The 24,964-nt window shown below is 33.9% G+C and overlaps 3 protein-coding genes across 8 annotated transcripts; 2 read left to right on the forward strand and 1 right to left on the reverse strand.

Moving 5' to 3' along the window:
• Positions 1–1,214: 1,214 nt before the first annotated feature.
• On the reverse strand, positions 1,215–13,164 carry LOC148598031 (uncharacterized). Of its 6 annotated transcripts, XM_088560820.1 has the most exons (4): positions 13,027–13,103; positions 7,379–7,552; positions 3,653–3,905; positions 1,215–2,494 (listed from the first exon to the last, which is right to left on the reverse strand). In XM_088560820.1, exons 3-4 carry the CDS (start codon positions 3,872–3,874, stop codon positions 1,487–1,489), a joined length of 1,230 nt encoding a protein of 409 aa, XP_088416946.1. In that variant the 5' UTR covers positions 3,875–3,905; positions 7,379–7,552; positions 13,027–13,103; the 3' UTR covers positions 1,215–1,486. The 6 variants fall into 6 exon arrangements, with proteins under 6 accessions (XP_088416946.1, XP_088416949.1, XP_088416950.1 ...); XM_088560823.1 differs by lacking the exon at positions 7,379–7,552 and having other exon boundaries at positions 13,027–13,164; XM_088560824.1 differs by lacking the exons at positions 7,379–7,552; positions 13,027–13,103 and adding an exon at positions 10,180–10,289.
• LOC148598032 (uncharacterized) lies at positions 5,473–11,403 on the forward strand. Its single transcript, XM_088560825.1, has 3 exons — positions 5,473–5,767; positions 7,661–7,846; positions 10,286–11,403. The coding sequence occupies exons 1-3, from the start codon at positions 5,606–5,608 to the stop codon at positions 10,484–10,486; spliced, it is 549 nt and encodes a 182-aa protein (XP_088416951.1). The 5' UTR covers positions 5,473–5,605; the 3' UTR covers positions 10,487–11,403.
• Positions 13,165–14,415: 1,251 nt separating the features above from the next.
• Positions 14,416–24,939, forward strand: LOC148598033 (uncharacterized). Its single transcript, XM_088561139.1, has 5 exons — positions 14,416–14,570; positions 15,048–15,585; positions 17,994–19,358; positions 20,571–20,788; positions 24,121–24,939. The coding sequence occupies exons 2-5, from the start codon at positions 15,067–15,069 to the stop codon at positions 24,194–24,196; spliced, it is 2,178 nt and encodes a 725-aa protein (XP_088417265.1). The 5' UTR covers positions 14,416–14,570; positions 15,048–15,066; the 3' UTR covers positions 24,197–24,939.
• Positions 24,940–24,964: the final 25 nt, after the last annotated feature.

Here is a 24,964-nt window from a genome sequence, read left to right on the forward strand (position 1 = left end):
GACGCTATGGCCTACTCCCAGACCCCACGAGGGTCCGAGAGCGTTTCCCCACTCTGTTTGGGAGAACTTGATTAGATATTGAGAGATTGTGATTTTTTTTACATACCTAATTATTGGTAGGTTGGTTCATGCCCTTAGAACGTGTGCATATCTTGACTAGTTGCTAGCAGAAATATTTTGCCCTCTCTCATTTTCTTGAAAGAACACACTTATATATCTGAACTACATGTATGAATTACTAGTGTAAACAATTAAAAACGTGAATATGTGAAAGCTGGTATTATACTGTTGATATCAGGAAAAACATCAAAATTCCGCATGTCAGGTGTAACAAACTGTAGGTCTAAAAAAATACCCTAAAATAGTGAATTGCGCTCCTGTAGAGGGTATGAAAATCGCAAAATTTTGCATGGAAGAAAAAGTCACACATGTATATTCTTTTTTAGATAACTATCGAAACTGCGCTTATTTTAGGTAATCAAATATTCAGAGCAAAAATGAAAGTGCTTGAAAATGGTCTGATTTCTAAAACTGTGCAGTAGTCAAATTTTATTATTAAATTAAATAATTATTACTTTTTCTTACTTTTAGGCCGTCGACCATCTTGGATTGGCTGCCATTTCTTTAATTTAAATATGGCCAATCGATGGCCAGATATAGTGATCTTTTTTTTTAACCATGTATGAACTTTATACCGTTTTTACAAAAAGTTTGAACGACGGCCATGTTTGAAATTCGAAAAAAAATTGGGCATTTTAATTAACTCTTTTAATTAATATTTCCACAGTATACCACATACTTGTTGAGTGTGGTTATCGATATTTAATCCTGTTTTATTGTATTTGGCTAAAATTAAAAGTACATTAATGGTATGGTGATGCTGTACATAAGGCCACTTATCATCCAGTTCCATAATATTCCACAAAAGTCAAGATCCTATGACCTTGCACACCATATTTATGTGTAGAAACATCCTGCAAAAAATATTTTAGATGTAGTTCAAAAAACTACAAGAGGAGATAGCAAGACAAGCCATATAGCCCAATTTCTGATGAAAATGACTAAGTCTTATCACCAATTTCCGTAATATTTCATGAAAATCAAAATCCTTTGATCCTGCACACCTTCATCACACTTCTGCACACTGACAGTTTGTTGTGGGGGCATAAAAATATTCTTGTTATACACCTTTCTACAATTAAGAGAACCATAAATATGTTAATATTTATACACATTTATTTCCTCTGCCAAAATGTAATGTTTATTTATTGAATGATGTTTGGAGGGAGAGACAATGGAACAACAACATACTTTTTACATACATGTATACACATGTACAATGTAAACATGCATGCATACAAAAATCATGCTGATGAAGCAAAAAATATAGTCTGCTATCATGACTGTCATCATGATCAAAAATAAATATTTTTTCTATAATTTATATATTATATAGTTAATTGTGAATTAATTTTGTAAAAAAAAATCATAATGTTTCATTGAGATTGATGCTATTGTCCATTTCTTTGTCAATTGCCCTGGCAGCTTCAACTTCAGCAGAAACATCAACCATCTCAGCCTCTTTCTCAAGCTCACACTGCTCAGCATCATATTTTTCAACAAGAGCCTGGACAAGAATGCAACGAGTTGCCCCACAGTTGCAAGGCACAGGATGGCTAGAAGCATCAGCAGGGTCTTCATCTGAGGTAGAATTTTCGTTGTCACTATTGCCTAGAATCTCAACAGAAATATTATAATGCCTTTTATTGCTTTCGTCCTGAGAGAGGTCAATATTGGCTGTAATCTGATCCCCCTCTTCTACAGAGAGAGAACTTGGTAGAAATATAACAGTTTGTTTCCAATGTGTTTCCCTAGTTGCTGGAGATGTGCTTAAAGTCACTATTTTAGTTGCTTCAGTTGAACTGGTTTGTACTGGTCCTTTAAATTCAATATCAAACCAGCTTACAAAGCCATGGAGTAGTCCCCCTTGATTAAATGTATAGGACAAAGTCTGATTTACATTTTGAATTTCATTCAAACTTACAGTTTTAAGGTCAAGTTCACAGAAAATCTCTGGTTCAGTTAAACACTGTGACATTCCAATAGTGGTGATAGTAGGTTCACACATTTTATTGCCAAGGACCGCATATTTTACTGCGGAGAAGTCATACCCATAAACATTGTCCCAAAATAGAATATTTTCAGACACATACTTTGACATATTTACTGGAGTCATGTATAGCACTGCATCTGAAGGAACCATAATACCATCTTCAGCCAAATATTTATCTCGAGCGAATATGACTGAATCAAGCATGGACTCGTGCAGGAGATAAAATCCCATCCATTCGGAAATAATTATATCCACTTTATCTACAGGTAAGTGGACATTTTCTATTTTCCCTTTGATGACCTTGACCTTGTCTTCCATTTTGTTATCCTCAATAATGGATTGACTCAAGTCAGCTATGGCACTGCCCTCTACAGCAAATACCTGAAAAGAGATTAAAAGCTTAAAGGTCATTTGGACAAGTAGAGTATATTGCACAAAGAATACTATAGCCCCTACCAGCTGCAAAATTCCAACATACTGTGGCAGGATTGCCTATCTGCCTTGTTGAAGATTAAATTACCTTTAATTAATATGGCTAATCAGGCAGCCTTCTTGAAGTATGTTAGCCTGATGGCTAAAACTGACAATATTGCTATCAGACTGAAAACAACTTGTTTTCTGGTGGTCCAGAAGTCTCACATTGTTCAGGAGCTTAATTGGTGAAAGGACTGTAACTTGCTCAAATATTTCTTAAATAATTTATAGATCAAATTTCCAATATTTTCCAAAGGAACTTAGTGAAGTCTGTTAAGACAATTTTTTTAGCTGTATCTTTTTGATAATTTCCTAACTAGTATTTAAATGATTCTGTACAAAACAATTTTGTTTACCTTAAAACATCTTTGTCAAACATGACAATTCATATTCAGTATTAAAAAGCCATATATTTAAACAAAGCTGGCTAGTGAAATTGAATTATTGCAAGTTGAGATGGACAGTTTTTTGCCAATGCAACAATAAAATAAACTGAAATGCTTCACAGGGTGCAGCATAATACAACCACAGAGACTGAATCCTTCACTGTTGGAGGCAAATCACAATTTTTTTGCAATCACACACTCTGCAGTACTATCAACACAATTTTTTATTTCTCCATTCTCCACTCTCCACAGTGGAGATTATGTGGGTCGAGTCAGTGTCTCCAACCAACACAGTCGAGTCACCTACGTGTACATGTACAAAATATATGTCTATAGTTTACTCCTTCTGCTTCCATGTCAAACTACATGTATATAAAAATAAGGGTGGAATCACAGTGTCTCCAGCCAACACAGTGGAGTCACATTCATGTACATGTATGTCTAGTTTAACCCACCTGCCTTCATGTCAAACTATATCAATGATTCCTAAAGTTTAATAACACTTCAGTTATGTCCAGAAAAAAAAGGATTAAAAAGTATTGAAATGATGCAGTTTTATCTTAGTTTTTATTTTGGTGGAGGCACAGTGCAGGTGAAAAATATTGACTCCACTGTGAAGAGTGGAGAAATTACTAATAAAGTTGATGGTAGTGTACATGTATTAGTTTTAAGAATCTACCTGTTTTGCTCCTGCTGAGGCAGCAAACAAGGACAGGATACCAGTTCCAGATCCCACGTCAAGTACTATCTTATCTTTAAACAGATGATTATTTTGTTGAATGAACTTCTGGTATGCAGCTGTCCTTGGTCGATCTCTTAACATCAGTTCATGAACAGATATATCTCCATAACTTTTATAATACTCATCTGTCTCAGGCTTCTCTCCACTCTGGTCATCCATTATCTAAGCTGTCCTGATTTCTCAATAAGGTCTGAAACACAAGCATACATTTGTATAAAGAAATGTAAAATTTATCATAATGGAGCAAACCTCACTCTTAAATGTATAGAAATTCATCTAAAAATTTATCATATTGACCACTTGCTAAACTTTTGTCAATGCAAAACACTCTATATCTATTGAAGCATTGAAAAGTCGAAACACCTGCTAAACAAAACATTTTAAAAACCAACGTTATTTGATCAGAACATTATCAAATTCTTCTTCCAGTTGTGGTGTAACAAGGCATTCTTTGCTGAACTTTGAACTGTTTTACCAATAAAATTACCAATATTTGGAATATCTTTTACCAGCTCACCCTGTATGAAATTACTATTTTGATTCAAATTTAGCAAAAATGGTTCATGACATGAAATCCATTATATTTCCAAGGTAACCTATAGAAAACTCATCTAAAATTCCTCACACTGACACCTGAAAAACTTTCTTCAAAGTAAAACACTACACCGCAATCTATTGAAGCTTCAGAAATAGTAAGAATGCCTGCCTCACAAAAGTTAAAAAGATGTTTTCAAAAAGAGCTACTTTCGATTGGAAGGATCTTGCTAAAACCTTGTAATCTAGCTGAACCTGAAACTGTTCTTCTGATAATTTCATAAATATTTAGAATATCCTTTCCAGCTTCGCAATAATAACTGATAAAAAAATTATCCTAAACTTGGCAAAATTAAAAATGGTATGAAGTCTTATTTGTTGGAAAGGGAACCTATACTTTATGCTTCAGACTTCTCTTGCAATGAAGGCCATTGTCTTTCTCAAACTAAATGCTTCATTTGTACTTAAGAGAACTACACTGCATCATTTGATTTTAATGGGGAGGCTAGGGTCAAATTCGAAATACATAGGCAAGATTGAAATTTTTAATAAATTAAATACCAGGACATGCCTTCAAAAATATTACCAGACAGGATCAATTATTACACTAACATTTGTTTTTACATTCAAAAAACAATCTTTTCAGCACTTTGCACCAGAGAAAAAATGCAGGACCCACATTTTCTTAAAATAAAGAGGACGAAGAGAAAATTAGATCCTACCCCACTTATAAAAATTAAATGGTTACTCCCTGAAGCAAACGCCTTCCTCATATTATTTTCTTAACCAATTTGGCGAGGGTCCCTTCACTTAACAGTGTTTATGCTATGTTGAAAATATATAATTGATTTGAACACTAGGTACATGCTGCTTTGAGTGTCTCCTGCCAGTAAAGCTATGACATGTCTGAATTTTTTATAGTTTAAAAAGATCAACATATGACTCCTTGGTGTAAATGCATAAAGCTTCTTAGCTTTCCCTCTTTCCATATCTTTAAGTAAAATGTGGTAGAAAACAAACATTTGTCACGACTACCGGCGATTACCAAATCAAAACATACACATGTGCTTCCTGTTTAAAATTAAAATCCTGATAATAGTACGGGCTTCTACTATTTTCCGGACATATGTAATTGTAAAATCGTCGTAAAGATTGTCATATCTAAAATTTTAGTAATAGATTTAATCTAATTACATTCATTTTATTTCTTTTTTTAACGGAGTCTATAAGTGTCTTATAATGAAGACAGTACTTACTGTTTGTATTTCATTCCGTATCATTACAATCATGTCTTTGTCCAACATTGGCTAAGTTTAGAAACATTTACTGTACTTCCGGTTGTTACAAAACAAAAAAATGGATAGAAATCTTTTTCGAGTTTCTAGGTTACTTCGACAATTCAGATGCCACAGATATTCTTATGAGACAAAATTGAACCAAGTAAAACATAGTTATGAAAATGACGTGTTCCAGAAATCATCTATTTCAACTTCTGTAACGAGACTGGAGAAATTGAAGGTGCGTTAATTGGCTCGGGTCAGCTTTAAATAAAAAGAATAGGAACCCTACGGGAGCAGTGCTCAATCAAGAATTTTTTCACAAGGCTTCATCAAAGCCCCAGCAACCACAAAATATTCATTTTTACGGTATGTTTCCTTACTAGAAATGAATCGGAACTTACTTCTCCACATCTCATTCTCTTGCAATTTTCAGTTCTTAACATACCGTAAGAATGAATATTTTAGCAAAACATTATTTGAGTATGGGGCAAAGCTGTGACTGGTACAGGCACAGGTTACACATGTTAGACCATACCAAGTGCCATTACTTAATTACTTCCAGTCACAGTAGTTGTCCTTGTCCGGTATCTGGTGAAAAAAAACTTGGTAAAATTAATGTTTAAAGAGGAGTTTAGATTGCAGGGGAGGTTTAGTACAGAGATATAATGTATCAACTCAATTTTGGCATAGAAAAAATTGTCAAAGATCAATCTCAGGTGAGAAAAAATCCAATTTAAATAAAGGTGGTAAGCAACTCATAAATTGGTTACCATTTCCTTTGTGCCACAATGACAAAAATCATTAGAATAGCAATGCTGCTTTCTAGATTGAACATTAGGGGATGGGGAGTAACTCTAATTTTTTTTTCCATACATAAGCTACTGGTCATAATATAAATACCCCAAAATGAATACTTTTTTATTTCAGTACACTACAAGAAAAATGCCACAACATGTGAAGACCAAAAAATTATCAGGTTTAAAATATACGATATGTATGAAAATACCAGAACTGAAAAAAATGCACAAAAAGTGGCACCTTGCTTGTCCAATTGGGCAAGTGAAAATAGTGCTATGTGTAATGTATTGAATTTCAGAACACAAGTGACAAACATTCAATAGATTTGTTTACCCATTGTCAACTTACATGTACATGTACAATGTACATGTAAACATTGTTTCCTTTCTTTGCAAATGACAGTCTACTGTAAATATAAAATATCCATATCCCAAAAATAGATCGTGTTATTATATCTTTAACATCCATCATGATTGTGAGGCTGCATTTGGTTGTACATGTACGTTCGCCAACTGGTTATTTTGTCGGCCAATGAAGGAAATGTGTATTGCTTTCAAGATCAAATTATTGTAACAGTGACAAAATACTGAAATTAAATTTCTAACATAAATATTTTTGAAATATCTATTCCCAGTAAAATCATACTTTTTATAGAAAATTCTTGTGAAATAATAGGTCTGTCATCAGGGCCTGGCAGTAAATTTTTAGTGGATGATTATGTACAATGTATGTACAATACTTACACATTACTGTCAACGAAAAATTTAATTTCTCCACTCTCCACAGTGGAGATATATTTAGTGGAGTTACGGTGTCTCTACTCTCCACAGTGGAGTCACCATTTTAAAAATTTCTCCTGTCTTTATACCAAGATATATTTTATGGATCTGGCAGTTTGATAATACATTTGTATTTTAAAAAAGAACAAAAAATAATACTGAAACTTTTGAACTGGGGTAATTTTATCCCGGTATTTACTTTGGTGGAGTCAAGTGGAGGACACGAGTGACTTACGGACAAGTAAAATTTAAATTAAAAACATGTGACTTGCCTGAGTGGATATGTTGGTGCAAAAGTTGGAGTTAATTCAGTTTACGCTGCCCCTTAAACTCAAATCCTGGATCCGCCTCTGGTGTCTGAACCTGTATTCTGGTCTGGCCATCATGCAATGTAGCTCAAGACACAAAATCAAAAAGTACACAGTTCCTTGGTACAAGTAGGCTAACTGTACATGTACAATGTAAAAAGTACATAGTTCATTGGTACAAGTAGGCTAATTGTACATGTACAATGTAATAAGTATAACTCTGATTTTCTTGGGTTTTTTTTCCAGGTTTTGTATGATGGTCAGTGTCCCATTTGTGTTACAGAAATAAATCTGATGAAAGCTCTTGATAGAAATAATAAAACTGTAAAGTTTATTGATATCACAGTGGGAGAATATAAGCCAGAAGAACATTCAGGGATTAGCTATCAACAAGCCATGGGGAAGATGCATGTGATTAGTTCAGATGGCCAGGTAGGTATTGTTATATATGTATTAACTACATATAGGAAGTGTGTACATGTGAAATGTTACCAAAATGTCTAATCCAAGAATGGCTAATGAAATTGTGTTCAAAATGTCTAATGAAAAAAATAGCTTTATTCCCAAAATGTCTAAAAAGGAAAAATTAGTAATAAAAGAAACAAAATGTAAAATTTATGGAAAATATGAGTTTTTATTTATATTTTTATCATTTTAGCCAAACACCATTAGAATTTGTTTGTTTTTATAAGATTTTCAAGTTGGTCTTCTGAATTGAAACTTTTTTGTTTTTTTAATAATTGAATATGTCTGACAACATGGACAAGGAGATATTGGTGTAGAATTGAACAAAAGAATAAAACACATGGGGACAAGATTGTTATAAAAACATAATTTTTCAGAATTAAAGTAATAAATTTTATACAGTTAGAATATTGTTTGACATTCTGGGAAAAAAAAACTTTGATTTATATTAATTCATGTTAAAAATTTACCTTTAGACATTTTTGGAATTACCCTCAATTTGTGATTAGACATTTTGGGTATTACCCTCAATTTGTGATTAGACATTTTGGGTATTACCCTCAATTTGTGATTAGACATTCTGGGAATTAAAGGTCCAAGGTAAAATTTACCTTTGGACATTCTGGGATTCAACATTTTGGGCTATAACTGTACATGTATCTGTATGTACATTTTTTTTTTTTGTATATATTGTAATAATTTAATTTGATGGTTTATTTCTCATCTGGGCAAGATCATTTATTTTCTATAAATTTATACTTGGTGTTATTGATCAGTCTGCGGTTCAAATAATTTTAGACTAAAAAAAACTATGATGAAGGGACAAGTCTTAATTTTGACTTTAATCAGTTAAAAATTAAATTATAAGGATTGCTTTTGATTTTTGACCAAGTTAAGCCTGCAAACCAAACTTTTGGGCAGTTTACGCTTGTTCATAAATGGATTCACAGTTCATGAAGAATAGACTACACCTTTGTTGGTTAATTTCCAAAAATTAAAAACAAACTTCATTAAATGTAAAATGTTCATGTACATGTATATTTTACATAACTTACAGTGTACATGTACTTGTAGTTTTGACAAAAACCCAAAATGCATTTATTTAATATGCAAATTTTCTCCCATTAAGGTCCAGGGAACACAAAACAACTTAACACACAAGACCATACATGCAGCTACAATGTACATGTATAGATTATAAAAATTACCACATCAAGACACATTTCTTTTAAATACAAATACATGTACACATAAGTTTATTGGGTCCAACACAATAACAATAATTGGTTCAGGCCCATATACAGTGGCAGATCCAGAGTTTTAGATTAGATAAGGGGAGGGGGGGGTGCCAAAAATAATTTCTTGACAGGATCACTGGTGAGGATCACGAAGTGAGTGTTTTTTATGATTTAACACACACAATTTTTCACTATTATTTTTCTAAAGGGGGGAGGGGGGGCCTGGATCTGCCACTGATATATATACAGATAATATATGTTCTTCTAATTCCTTGCTATGAAGGTGTTTTAAAGATTATTCAGAGGATCCCACTTAATCACATACTTTTTGATTGCATAGCAATTCACAGAACAAAAACATTTCCCATCTTAAAAATGTAAAATTTTTTAAAAAATTCCTTATTACAAACATGTAAGACCAAAAATTAGAAAGTTCCTCTTAAATATTTTTTTTTCAAAATTTACTCAAAATGTACCAAAATAGGAAAACAGCAATACGTCGTTAGTGAAATATCTCAGTTTTCTATAAAAACATAGTTTTGTTTTTACAACAGTATTTGCACATTCTTATGACTAAATACTATGGCAGCAATCTAATTAGACATGATAAAAGAATATGTCCCACTTAAACATTGAACATATTAGGTATTTTCCCTTGAAATAATAATTTCTGTTAATTGCATTTTTTTTCCCGACAAACAGGCAATTAAGTATCTGTCTTTGTAAGAATCATGCAAATATTATGAAATGTGTATGAAATATGTTAAACCATATAAATTCATCATTTTGTTTTGGCAGATAAGTGACAGTATGGTTGCTAAGATATCTACATTGCAGACAATCTAGAAGAATATTTCAAAAATTTAACATAAAAAAATTTTAATTGTGTGCCCACCCCCCCTCTCCAATCTAAAATCCTGGATCTGCTCCTGTATTAAAAATATCTTAGCCATTTGTTAATTTCACTTTTTTGCCTTCAAAGGAGGGAGTGGGACATAATTTTGTTGATATACATGTATATATAAATACGATTGAATCATTTTACTAATTTTAAATTGTTACTTCTTGTGATCATGAAGGGATGAACTTATCCCAATATCTTTAATGTAAAGAAAACCCTGCTACTTCCTCTGTTAAACCATATAAATTCATCATTTTGTTTTGGCAGATAAGTGACAGTATGGTTGCTATGAAGAAAATGTACAGTGCAGTTGGACTTGACTGGTTGTCAAAACTTTTATCACTTCCTGGTATAAAACAAGCTTCAGATAGATTCTATATTTGGTTCGCTATAAACAGATACTGGCTGACAGGAAGGAATAGAGAAGATTGTGAATCAGGGAGGTGTAAAATTCCTGAGAAGAAATAATTCATTATGGCTTGATATAAAAAATTTCAAATAGATGGTTATTTGGATGGATTTATACACAGTGCATGAACTTATTCATGCACAATCAGCGATCCATTCATTGATACGTCGAACTGATCGGTAAAACCACTGACCACTTGCTTTTTACAACACATGGTTCTTGAATGTTTCGTATATTAAAAAAAACATCATTTGGACAAGGAACGGATCAAGTACTATACCTTTCTCATTCTTACTCATTACACGGAAGACACTTTATATTAGGTTCATTCTAATAAAAAATCAAAAGTTTGTATCAATTGATCTGAACACCCGTTATTTTACTTGCATGTGCAGAGCTTACAAAACTGTGATCAGATCAGTTACCGTTCACCTGTGATCGTCAGCAGCAAGCAGTCAGTTACCAGTAATGGATCTGTGGAATAGTGGCACGGATCACAGGCGCTTAGGGACAATTTGTGGTTTCTCGGTATTTTCCATCGAAACCCGCGTATTTTAAAGTGTTCCCTCATATTTGGCCATTACAGGCATGTCTGGCCTGTCTTTAGCTTGTTTTACCATCTCTGATATTAGAAATAGAGGGAAAATGTCAAGAAATGGTAAAACGGTCATGCTAAAAACAGATCAGACATGCGTATAATGGCCAAATATGAGGGAACACTATAAAATACGCGGGTTTCGAGGAAAAATACCGAGAAACCACAAATTGTCCCCAAGCCTCTGTGACACGGATCGGATTAAATGACTGTACTCAGTCTTTGCGAACCATAGTCTTTCAAAATACTATACCTGTGATATTATTTCATGTCTGTAAATGTATTTTTTGCGACACTTTTAAACTTGCTCAGGGTTCAGGTTATCAATATTTATGTTCGTATATTAGTTACATGAATATAATATTAAACATTTACAACTTTTTTTATTGTAATAATTCTGGATCTCGATGCACCATTGTGTACTTTAGAGTCTATCTTTAATACGTCCTTCTTTCTAGACCTATATGGGGCGTAATCAAACTGGTCTCCTTTCATGTTTGCTAATAGTAACGATAAACTGATCAATTATTCGATAATATCAGCAAATCAAAAACCTAAATTGACCATCGCCCGTTACTACCGAGCGAAGTTTTGTAGAAAAGAATTAACCACTATAGGGACGTATTATGGCTTACCGGTGTCAAAATATTAAAACTTTATTGATCTGATCATGAGCTACCTTCCGGTTTGTATAAAATTTCATTTTTTCGTATTTTTAGTCCAACAAAAAATGGGAAAATTTCTCAAGTTTCTGACTGTTGTAATTCAAAATCGTTCTCATAAAACATGCTGAAATGTTGTATATTGATAAATAAATTTAAAGGTTCCTTCCAAAATTTTTATGAATTTTCGGTTTTAATATTTAGTGTGGGACTTTACTTGTTCATAAAAAGGGGAGATTTTGTCATTTTTGGACTACTACTCAAAGGTGCGTGCGCACATTACATGGAAGTTAAGAAAATAATTTATTTCTACTATTGCAAGCTATTTTTTCATTTGTTATGAAATAAAATACCGTCGATTTTTGCACCATAACTTCAAAAGGACTTCAGCAGTTATCTTGAAACTACAATGTATAATTATTTATAGTTCACCTGTATGTTTTTGATTTTTAAACAAGTAGGATTATTATACATGTACCTTACATAAAAAAGGATTAATTCTATTGGATGAAATATAATCACGTGACATAGATTAATTTTGGATATTTTTTGTTTTAATCACAAGAAAGGTTGAATAACCCCCAAAATTCATGCCATCATTGAATTACCCTATTAGTCACCGGTGAATAACCCATCAAACAATATAAGAGCAAGTGAATAACCCATCCTTGCAAATTACGACTGTGCACGGTCATTTTTTTCCCCGCTTCAGAATTGTTTAAGTATGGCCTAGCACATTTGAAACCATGCATTTTTTGTTAGTCCTTTGTTTGTTCGGTTTAACCCATTCCTGGTCAAATTATCATACATGTACATGTATGTCAAACATTCAAAACTAAATATCACATTTGAATAATGTGTCAATATTTGCTAGTTAACTGTTCGAAGTTTGACTTCTGCGGGCGTACCTAGCTGCATATGACAGAGCATTTTATCTTATTTTTTACTAACAGTTACAATACAAGGATAATAAATGCATGTATAATAACGAATATGACAAACAGCGAAGTCTTGACAGTCTGAATCCAGATATCGATCCAGAAATTTTTAAAAGAAAGGGTTTCAGAAATGTTAGTTATTTTTTGCCCCAAACATTCCCAATATTTACGAAACTTTTAAGCTATACGGGAAGGGGATTCTACCGCTAGAATCACTTGGATCCACCAATTTTATCCGATGTCATTTATCAATTTGATAAAACTCAAGGAGTGGATTTTATCTGAAAAACTACCGATTATAACTCGCGTAAGACGACATACATACATGTAATGTAAGTGAGCCTTCGATACAATATTTATCATACTAGAAAATCTCGCTGCTCGTACCAAAGTAATAAACTTACCTCACCCCTTGTTAACAAGCATGCATATCTTCTGATCCAAAAATATAAGAAACAAAAATGTCAATAGCGTGACGCATTTTTTTTAAATTACAAGAATCATCAGTTACATCTGCATTTTAAATTGAGACTTTAAATGTCCATTACACAAACACTGTAAACAAAAGGGTCTGTGTCTTATTGTATCATGTTTGAAGATTTTAAATACGGAATTAGCCATATAGACAAAGCTTTATTACTTTATTAGAATATTCATATGTGAGATAAATACTTGCACAGTTAACGGTAAACAAAGTTGCTTTACAATGGCATTCCTTACGTATAAATCCATGTAAGTTTCAGGTATGCAGGTCGTATAGGAACAGTGATATTCAGCTACATACTTTACGGTGAACACAGTTATACTTTATGTATTACATATAAGTAAAAAATTCTAATATTCTATTGGTTTAACGTTGATCAGTTGATGTTAAGAAATCCAGAGTATTGAAAGTAACCAGTCCGTCGATCAATAACAAAAATTCGGACCGCAACCTATATATTGGTGACTTTGACAAACAGAACAATAAATAGTGTTGGAGGTATATCACACAAAAACGAATGTCTGTTGGTTGCAATATGGACCAGAGAACAGATATTGCACCTCGTTTACGGCTCGGACAATATCAGTTTTCACGGTCCATATCACTATGTCATTCTTGAAGAATTTCAGGTATGCAAGTCCTATGGGACCAGTAATATTACGGTAAACAAGGTATATTTCCACGTAAAATTCGGGCATGCAGGTCCTATGGAAACAGTATTTTTCAGTTACAAAGTTTTCGGTACAAAAGTATCACTAAGAACATATCCACGTACTAATCAGGCATGCTGGTCTTGTGGTAAAAGTGATAAATCTATGGAAATAAATTAAACATTCAATACACTCAGTATGGATAGATCTGTAACTAACAGTACAAGTATACCTCGTTTACCGTATTATTACTGGTTCCTTAGGACCTGCATGCCTGAATTAAAATGTACATTATAAAGTACAACTGTACTACGTTTTTTAGTTTTTGTTTCAATCGTCCATGCTTTGCCATTTTAGAGGGGCGCATTAACACGCCCCACACAAATCCGTCCATAATAGCTGCACATCGCGCCCACCTACCATTATACATTTTATACTTTAATTCAAATTAAGGAAAGAATCCTTGCTTCTCCCGGGGTATACGCCCATATGCCAACAAATTTAAAGTTTCGCCAATACCAAGCCTCTGCCTTTGTGCAGCAACTTCAAATTCTACTAATAAAGTTATTATGGTACGAATATCCTATAAGATTTGTCTTCCTTTATTAACTAGAATATCTACAGCATTGCGAAAACGAAACTATCGTATCGTATAACTCGTACTACGAGGTTGATATGGTTCAAAACACAGATATAGTGTTATAAATATAACGGGACGGGAAGTTTAAAACTTATAAAGTGTCAATCCTAGGATTTTTATGTTTTATGTACAGTATTCTAAAACAGGAATCAAACGTGGAATTTATACATTAAGGTAGGATTAACGTGATTTTAGCTGAAGACATTCGACAGTTTCTGAATCGTCGGTTGATATTTGTCATTTGCCCTTTTCTTTCACATGACAGAAGTCCGTCATATTTTTCATGGTTGATTTGTTCTCATTGTAACTTAATGTACAAATTGTGTATTGTCGAAATAAGCTTTGAACATCTTTGTTAACTCTTTATTTGAGCCGATATACATTTAAAGGTTTACCGTTCAGTGTGACTAGGAATAATTAAGATTTGTACGATTGTTACACGTATATGGTGGTTATCTCGTGGACATTTTCTCCCATCTTTGCTTGTGCCGAACGTTAGGTACATGTATCAGTATTGAGCGATATTTTTTTTATTACAACCTTGTCACAACCTAACTTAGTTCCATCTATAATATAAACAATGTGGTGTTAAAAAAAACAACATTCACGAGTTGAACCATACAGGTAAATAAAACACGAGTTTTCTTACAGGTTAATGATTTAACATAATATGGCAGACAAAAAAGGCAAAGGCAAAATAAATCAAAAGTACAACCAGCAAGATGCGATATTTGGAGGAAAGGTAAATGGATCGACAGAAAAAATTAATGGTGGGAAACAAACGTTTAATGTTTCAGTCAGCAATGCAAGTTTTGGTGTCGGTATCAAAACTGAAGGGAGGAAGAACACCACCCAAGATCCACCAGGTGGTACCAACGCAAAGAATAAAACAATGAATGGAGAAAATTTTGACCATAAAAAGATAAAGGCTGTCAAAGCGGAAAAAACCACCGATGCTGTTAGAAATGGCCAATTATCAGATCGGCCACACGACCAACGGTTAATCAAATCTCTGAAGGCACCTACCAAACATAAAAAGCCAAGTCGGGACAAAGGCCATAGCGTTTGTGAAACTGAACCTAGAGCAGAAATACTGGAACCTATAAATGGTGCAGTTGGTGGGTCATCGACAAAGGATCAAACAATAAAGACCCAAACATTCCTTTTAGATACACACCAAAGCAATCAGGTAATTAGTAATTTGAATTTTAAGGACACAATACTGCAGTCTTCCTTCAAGATGTTGTTTTGAATTACAGAAAAAAAAGGCTCCAAATTATTGACTAAATAACTTACCGTTGTTTACACTTGAGATATATACTAGTACTCGATTTTTTTCAATTTCTCCTGCACCGGTACCCATTTCTATTTGAAGCAATCTTGAATTCGACGCAATATAAAATAAACGGTGTATACGTGTAACCCACTCAAATTACGCTTTTTTTCTCGTTCCATGTTCATGTATGTGGCTTGAGAGCCTGGTGTGTTGGTTTGTTGTTTCAGTTAGTTTTTTACCTCACATTAAACTGGTGATTTTGATAAGGCCTTATAAAATTAGGGTTAAACCCACCGCAGACACGCGCCCCTCCATAATCTGAAGTCTCATTCATTCTTTAAACTTATTCAAGGTCAATCTAAATTAAAGTCATACTCACAAGATACTAATATCAAGTGAAAAAAAATGACCCCCCCCTTTCCAGAAATTAGAAGACACCCCTTGTCGGTCATACGCTGGTGCATTTGTTACCCTTCACTATATCCGTTATTTTTTTTTTTTTTTTTTTGTCGATATGGGATGATAGAAAAAAATGTAAGTACACGTATACAACGTACAATTTACATGTATCAGAATATATAAAAACCGGTAAAACAAAAAACAAAAAAACAAAAAAACAAAAAAAAAACAGGGAAACTCAACTTTGGCTTTCGTGTGTTACGGATAACCTTCAAAATTTATTTCTTGGATTCCTCGTTAGGTCATTTCCTATGATTATTAGTCAGATTGTGTTTTTTTTTTTGTTTTCAGGGACGATTTTGTCAAGTTTTTCTAATCGCATACGAATGTCAACTTCTGATATCATTAATTTTCCGCTTTTTTTATTTGCTTCGTTGATTCATGTCTGTTTTATACGAGGCATGTATAACCTGTAAGAGGAGGAAGTTGGTGTGTTGATTTTTTTAGATATATTAATGTTTTTATTTATTTTATTTTACATCACCTTGGATTTGTATCTTTATACTAAATTTAACAAAAAAATAAGACTTGATAAATAGTTTGTGTTTGTTACAGATACGAAACTTGTAAAATCCTTACTCGGTATTTACAGATTTACAGGTTCCTGTTAAGACTGAAATCATGCAGACTTCCAGTGCTAGTACTTCTAAGGTCAAAAGTCAAATTCGTTTTGATTACATTGTCCTGTAAATTGTTTCTACTCTTGAATTGGAAAATAGTTTAAGGATAATCTAATGCAATGTCATCCTGGTACATGTACTACTTGATACACGTTTTTCCTCTTTACACACAAATACCGGGTGTTGCGATGTACTCTTATCGATGATTCATTCATGTCTGTACTATAGAAATCCTTTTGTGTTAAGTGCGGGGTAGTCGATCACCATGCTTAATATGTGTGGCCGCGTGATTTTGCTTTGTGCTACAATGTACATTTAAGTGTAAGTGTAAAAATCAGGCAAAATGGGAAAACAGAAACACGCACGTCGAAACCCCATATTTCGATAAAACTGACAATTCTTAATGTGTAAAGAAACACTGCTATGTTGAAATCAAAGAAAAGGAAAAGAGCAGCGATGATGTTACAAGTTTGATAAGATAATCGGCTCTTGGATATTCTGTCAGAAAACATCTTGCAGACAAGTTACAGTTGTTCATTACAATTATATAGATTATAACATTGTAATCCCCCATATCAGCCCGTTCATATCAATCCGGAGAGTTCAGCTCGAGGGTTGATGCAAGGGGTGATACCGGTATATAGAACAAGACAGTGTCATTACCTTTTTATCACATACTAAGTACATGTATTTGAATCATTACAAAGAAAATCAAGATGACTATTTTAAGTTATATTTTAATGTAATCATTGACGACGGACTGTTATCGATGACATTGCAGGTGATGAAGGTTCAAAAACGTCCATATCACTTCCAAATACATGTACATGTATGTGATAGAGTAACCAATATAATAGCAGAAATCAAAAGAACGTACTCCAGGGACCAAGACCAGACTTGGAAAACAGACAAACACAAAAAAGAACATAAAGTGATTAAAATAATACATACAAAGTAACAAAAGTAAATGAGGAACTCGGACTCCACTAAAACTGGAAGCATGGACCAGGTGTACTGGTAGGGTAAGCGTCCTCTGCTTTTCTAGAACCACCCGCCGAGTTGCTCATGAAAGGTCAAGTTCGGGGTAGACGAAAGAGGAAAGGAAAATTTTGACACGTTAAATTAATGTTTTCATGATGCAGAAGGATATACCGAAAAGTAATTACTTTGGACAAACTTTGGTGTTAATCGTGTTAATTAGCTGTATTGAATTTATTTTCATATAATATTTTATGCTTTTAGGAAAATAAAGCTTCTCCTGGAGGCAAGGAGACCACTTTGAACAGTACTTCACCAAATCTGCAATCGAACGTTTCTGCTAGCAATGAAAATTATAACGTAACGTCAAACTCTGAAAGAACGCTGAATTTAAAATTATCTACTAACACCAAACAGGAGAAGACGAAAAGGCAGGATTCGGTAAGCAGTGACGATTTATTCCGATCTGATATCCGCGCTGATGGTCGACGTTCCGCGTATGATTGTAATGGTGATCCAATGGCGTCTGGGAAAGCTAATTTGCAAATGTCAGGAGCACGACAAGCAGATATTATTGACAAACCTGGCAGACAGAACTCTCATGATACCCATTTTCCAATACATAAAAGGGATTACAACTTTTCTTGTCTGGAACACGAGACAAGCAATTCTCTAATTAATACACCAAAAGGAAATTCCTTACCATCTCACTCTATGAAAGTTGGTATAGCATTGAGCTTAATAAAAGTGAAAGCATCAAGAAAAAGTATCGCTGAATGGCAGGTGGATGTTATAGTAAGCAGTGACAGCTCCAAGTTACAAGGCGGTGGGATGGTTTCGAAAGCTATCACCGAAAGAGGGGGTAGACAACTACAAACATTTAAGGATAGTGTTATTTTTATGTGTCAGACTATTAACGATTGGACGTTTCAACCCACCCCTGCTTCCGGTGCACTCCAATGTAAACACGTGTTCCATGTTGTTGTGCCACATTTTACCCAACAGTCTCAGTCTCAATGGATTGACGGGATGGATAGTTTGATAAAGGATATTTTACACAGAACAGAGCAGTTCGGGTACAAGTCTATAGCCATCCCAGTCATTGGATCTGGAAGAAATAGTGCTCCAACTGAATTCATCATTGAGCTCATATGCGGCGCTATCAAGGAGTACGCGGCGTGTCGATCGGGTATCTGTTGTCTTGAAACGATTCTCTTAGTGCATCCGGACAGACAAGTTGAAAAGTACATCGAAAAGAAAATTATTGAGTTTAATTTTACAACTAGCAATAAGCGTCCAAAATCCCCCAAAAAGAAAGATACTGAGATTCATCTCCTGGATGTTCGTGACAGGAAATATGAAAAGTGTCCAATTTGCATGGAGGAAACCAAAGAGTCAAAACTAAAGCAATTGTCAAAGTGCAGCCATATATTTTGCAAGAAATGTATAGATGAGTGTTTCAAGCGAGCACCTGTTTGCCCTATCTGTAATATGGTTTACGGGACAATGACTGGAAATCAGCCGAATGGGACCATGGTAGAGGTCTTCATAAAGGACGCCCATCTACCGGGATACACAGAATGTGGGATAATCAAAATATTCTATCATTTTCCCGATGGAACACAAGGGGTGAGTTGTATATTATATATTATATATTGTATTATTATATAGTAATAAATATTTTCCTATTCAAATCAACAGAAAACAAAGCATGCAATATATCCCGGTATTTGCATGCTAACTTTCATTCCTATTTGGAAAAATTCTGAGACGTCCCGAATACGTTTTTAAATTTATTGCACTGTTGTCTGCATATTTCCGTGTTTGGTGACAGTTATCGTGATTCCCGTGCAGGTTCGGGTGTTAAAAGAATAGGCCTGCAACAGCACTAAGCTTGTCGTATAAGGCGACTAAATAGTGCTCAGAAACCTAGCCGGGGGCTAGGCGCTCTGCCCACAGAGCAACTGGGATGTGTGCCCCAGGTGGTGGAATGGGGTACTCCTGGCGTGTTACATGCTGGGGTTGTCAGGCTATAATACGGAAAACCTGACCGCAAACCATAGTGGTGCACCGTGTTGGGAAAGATGCCACGTTCCTTGCACGTTAAAGAACCCTGCTGTGGTATTCGATAGGAGTAGGAACCTTTGCGCTCCGCCACAGGAGGCTAAATTGCCCGACCTTACCCATCCCCCATTCCAGTGGCAATCAAAGTTTGTCGACCCTATTGTCCTTGTGTCCCATCCTTTTTTTTTTCATTTCATGTTCATTGTCTGAATATAGCTGAAATATTGCTGCTCGGACGTTAAACCCCAACAAACAAACAAACAAACCATTTTTTTCTCAAATAATACAACAAAAAAAAAAAAATGCATCCCTTTCAATTTTACTACAATTTATCAAACATTCATAAATTCATATAGCACTAAATTAGTATAATGTTAACTGAAATATTTATTACTGTATGATAAAGGGTTATTGCATGAATACTGGTGAATATTGTCCCTCGCAGAATATTATATTGCACTCGCAAGCTCGTGCAATATATTCTGCTCGGGACAATACTCACCAGTATTCATGCAATAACCCTATATTATTTCTATTGAAGAAAACGATGTGTATTTCTCAAGAATATTTTAGGATCTAGTTAAAGCTTTACAAACAGTAACGTAAATCAGAGTAGATGTGCTTCACTAAAACATTATATTATTGTCCAAGCTAAACTAAAAACATTGTTAAATACAAGAGCCTGCCTTCACCAATATTTGTATCTTAGATCTTATTGTGTTTTTTCTTCATAAACATGATAAAGCAGGGTTACAATTTCAATATTCATGTTTCCAGAAAGAGCATCCTAACACTGGTCTTCCATACAAAGGAACTAAGCGTTCTGCATATCTACCTGACAACGAAGATGGTCAGAAAGTCCATCGTCTGTTAAGGCGAGCTTTCAATCAACGTTTGGTTTTCACAATTGGAAACTCTCGGACGACTGGGAGAGAGGATGTAGTCACGTGGAATGATATTCATCATAAAACACACGTCAATGGCGGTCCAGAAAAGTAAGATTCTAATCACGTCGGTAGAAGGCAAAAAAAAATACCAATCTTGTTTCATGTTACCATTAAGGAAAAATAGGGTAGGTAGGTAGGGAAATTCTTTTATTTTTCAAAATGATTTTACATTAATGGGGAAACAATCTAAATTTAGCGGTGCTTTCAAGAGCCTAAATGGTTAAAATGTTTAGGGTAGGCACAAATCTAGGGAAGATAAGGTAGCAGGAGACATATTATTTTGATTTTGCCTTACTTTTACCTAAAACTGTTATTTTATCTATAATTTTGAATAATTCAAATCTAATATGCATATGCCTTTTCGTGTTATGATTGGTTGTTCACCTTTTACGACCTCAGCGATGACAGTTTTTTACAACAGCGTAAATTCCAAGTACATATCGTAAACAAGATGGCTACCATCGCTCATCTGCTTTATTCCATCCATTTTCGACATTGTGTATTCAAGACAACAATTTTGAAAGGATGTAATAATCAGTAGCCCGTAAATACGTTGAATAATGAAATTGACATCCAAGTCATGTTGTCAGTTGAATGCCGCCATTTGCAATGTCAGTTTTGAGTTTACACACAAAAAAATATATTAATATACTTTAGATAGTAAGGGATTGGAATTATAAGGATTAAACACTGTTTTTCCTGAAAATATCATGTGTAAAATCGGACCATTCAATCACAAACCTGACATAGAAGTCCTTCGCACTTCTATGTCGGGTTTGTGAGTGAATGGTCCGATTTTACTCATCCATAAATTCTGGAAAACAATGTTTAATCCTACATTGATAACAAACTACTAAATGTCGTTTTTAAGCATTTAAGTAGTAGTCTTTGTAAGAATCATGCAAAATCTGAAAAATGTGATACACCCCAAAAAAGGCTACATCTTTTTATTTTTGTAATTAAATCGTTTTGTGGGTCTATACTATGAAATGTGTAATTATTCATTCACAACTGCCTGCTCTTGGAAGATAATCGACATTGAAAATCCAATTGATTCTATTGTATTTGAGTGTCATTTACAGAGTTACCTCCCTTAATTTTGAAATTTACAGTGCACTCTATATAACTTTTATCTCCTAAGAACACGGGTTATAATAAGAACTGAATGTTAATTTCTGTTTACTATGGCTATTCAAACAAAATATCCAAAATAAAAGTATGTAGGCTTTTTACTAATGAATCACATTTTGCATGATTCTTAGCTGGAGTGCTAATTAAAATGCAATCTTCAACCATTTGCACATTACAAATGACATGTTACATAGGAAACCATGTAAAACCACAGCCACGTATACTAATATAAGTTTTTGATACTTTAAAGTACATGTATGTATTATTATCTTAAGTACCATTCCATATAAAATTCAGACACTGCCAATGGTGAAGAAAAACCTACCAAACAAACGATGCTTTTTCAGTCTACAGATGCTATATTTTCAAATAACAACAAATTTTCTGCATTTAGATCTGCACTTTTAAGAGAATCACACGGTCATTTCCCACTAAAACCAACCAAATGAAACCAAATCAAGAACGATACGTGCAACTCTTGCAAAGTGCTAATTTCATGTACAATTTATATAAATTTTATTTCAAAAGCGCAACCCTCAAATGAAAAACTACGACTGGTTATGTGATCTATAACGGTTTCAGAACAAGAAATAAAACTGCGTTCGGTGGGTTTTTGATATGCATGAATCACGTTCTGTCAGATTTTTAGAAATACTGGTCGATACTTAAAAGGTTACAAATGTGCTGTCTAGGTTATTAACATGTAACCTAAAAGTCGATTTACATTTACATTTTTCTAGCAAAGTCGTAGTGGATCATGTACTTTGAGCATCCGTTCACAATGACTATATAAACGATTGGTAATTTGTACATTGACCTGCTCAGATAATGCCAGTTTAATATATTGATAAAAAAAAATGCTTTCAAGGCAATTCCAAGTACGTTTGAAACACCAATGAAACGAGAAAAATATAGAAGAATTCAAGTGAGAATTAAAAAAAAGACTCGGACACCACGAACTGACACAAACGTTACTGTCTTGTTAGTTTGTATTCGAAGAGGAAAACTATGAAAATATTGTACAGAACTTTAGAAAAACCTGTCTAAACGGAACCTCTTTTGGAATTTAAGATTGCTTGGTTTAAACATATATATATATATATATATATATATATATATATATATATATATATATATATATATATATATATATATCTGGTTTACCAAGGTGCAAACACATTTAATCTAATATTAAAGGGCTATAAGGAGTGTCTGGTTTAGAAGGTTTTCGGATTATCCAGGGTACGGTAAAGAAAGGTTTTAGGATTATTCATGGTTCAGTTAAGAAAGGTTTTAGGATTATTCAGGTTTTGGTTAGGTAGTACAATACAGTTAGGTCATTTCTGAAAATTTGGTCTCATTTTGTTGAAATAAAGCTGTTTTGAGGCCGTCCACACAGAAATTTCTATTGTTTTGTCATAAAAAAGTGCATATTTTCTAAATCGTTGGTGTGTGGAGGTTCAAGTCATTTATAACATGTATAAGTAATTTAGTGATTATTCTTATAAAATCCAGTAGCCATGGTAACGTACTGAAAACAATATTACTGAGTTTTAGTACAAATCAGGGGTGCCTTTCTAAAACTAACAGCCAAATACTATGTTTTATAAAATATCAGGCACTTAGACACTACCACAGGATGAAAGCATGCATGGAGTAGGTGGAAAAAGGTAAAAATAATGACCCTTTTCGATAGATACATTCTCTCACAATTTTAGTCCCAAAAGTTCGTGCGAAATAAGGTATTTTGAAAATCAGCCATCTGGTGCTGAGGGGAGAACATAATACGGCAGGGGACTGAAACGTTCCGGATACCATTTTTCATTTAAATTACACCTGTTTACCATAACATATATTACATCTGTCTATGTATAAATGTTTATCTACATTTAATCAATATATCCACCAAATTTCAACTTTTAATTTTAATTTTTACAAAATTTGACCGGGGTAACTTGGTGTGCGAAACAGTGCGCCTTAATGTAACTGTATAGTGCACCCTTAAGAAAGGTTTTAGGATTATTAAGGGTTCGGTTAAGAAAGGTTTACGGATTATTCAGGGTTTGGTTAAGAAAAATTACAGGATTATTCAGGATTCGGTTTAGACAGGTTTAACTGCATTCGCTATTGGGAAATGAATGATTGATTTGGAGTGAAGTTAATGAATATAATTACATTTCGTAAAATTTGTTACAATCATTCCAAAATGTTTAATGCATGTTTATGTATAATATATGCTTTCTTTGTAGATATGGTTACCCGGATCCTTCCTATCTTTCGAGAGTTCTGGAGGAGCTTGCAGCAAAGGGCATCACTGAAGATTAAATTATAGCCGACCTTAAACTGATACCAATAAGATTAGGATAATCTGATATCACTAAAGCTTTATTGATGTTGCAGAGAAAAAAATGGACAAATTAAGACAATTTAACAAATTTCCTGGTTTCAACCAAGTCTATGCTGTGATTTGTTTTCGTTGTAAACTGTGCAAATACGCGCCTAAATGCCATTTAATTAATTGATCATCTGCTTATCTGCTTATTGTTTGTGGGATTCGACTTGCATAATTGTTTGTTATAAAATGTGAAACATTAAAAGGACTATATGTTGCAACCTGGTAGATAGAAAGGATGGCACAACCGATAGGCAGTGGGATTAGGGGTGGGTATTTGAAGCAAAAACTGTTAAAAACAAGATAAATTTGATAATGCTTTATCAAAGTCAGGAAAATAGTTTTCTACCTACAGGTTTGTAGTGTTAATTTCATCCAACTTTTTGCATAATAATGTATTACATGACTACTCTATATTATGCTGCTTATCAGTGCCGGGTTTACCGTCATAGCTTTGTAGTTCTAGCTTCATACGAGATCAAATTGTACCTCTTAAATATCATACACGTGTTATATGTGTGTTTTTTGCTTGTATGAGAATAGGAAATTTACATTATAAGGTGAAATGATCGGTTAATATTGAACATTAACCAGTATCCGATGCAGTCCTTGATTTGTTTTTCCAATGCAATAATGAACTTATTGTGATGTTAAATAAACTAGATTTCTACATTGATTTTATTTTTTTATACCTTTTAAGT

This window comes from Perna viridis, chromosome 14, assembly GCF_037379345.1.
Source record: "Perna viridis isolate PV_CMFRI_1.1 ecotype Kerala chromosome 14, ASM3737934v1, whole genome shotgun sequence".
NCBI lineage: Eukaryota > Metazoa > Mollusca > Bivalvia > Mytilida > Mytilidae > Perna > Perna viridis.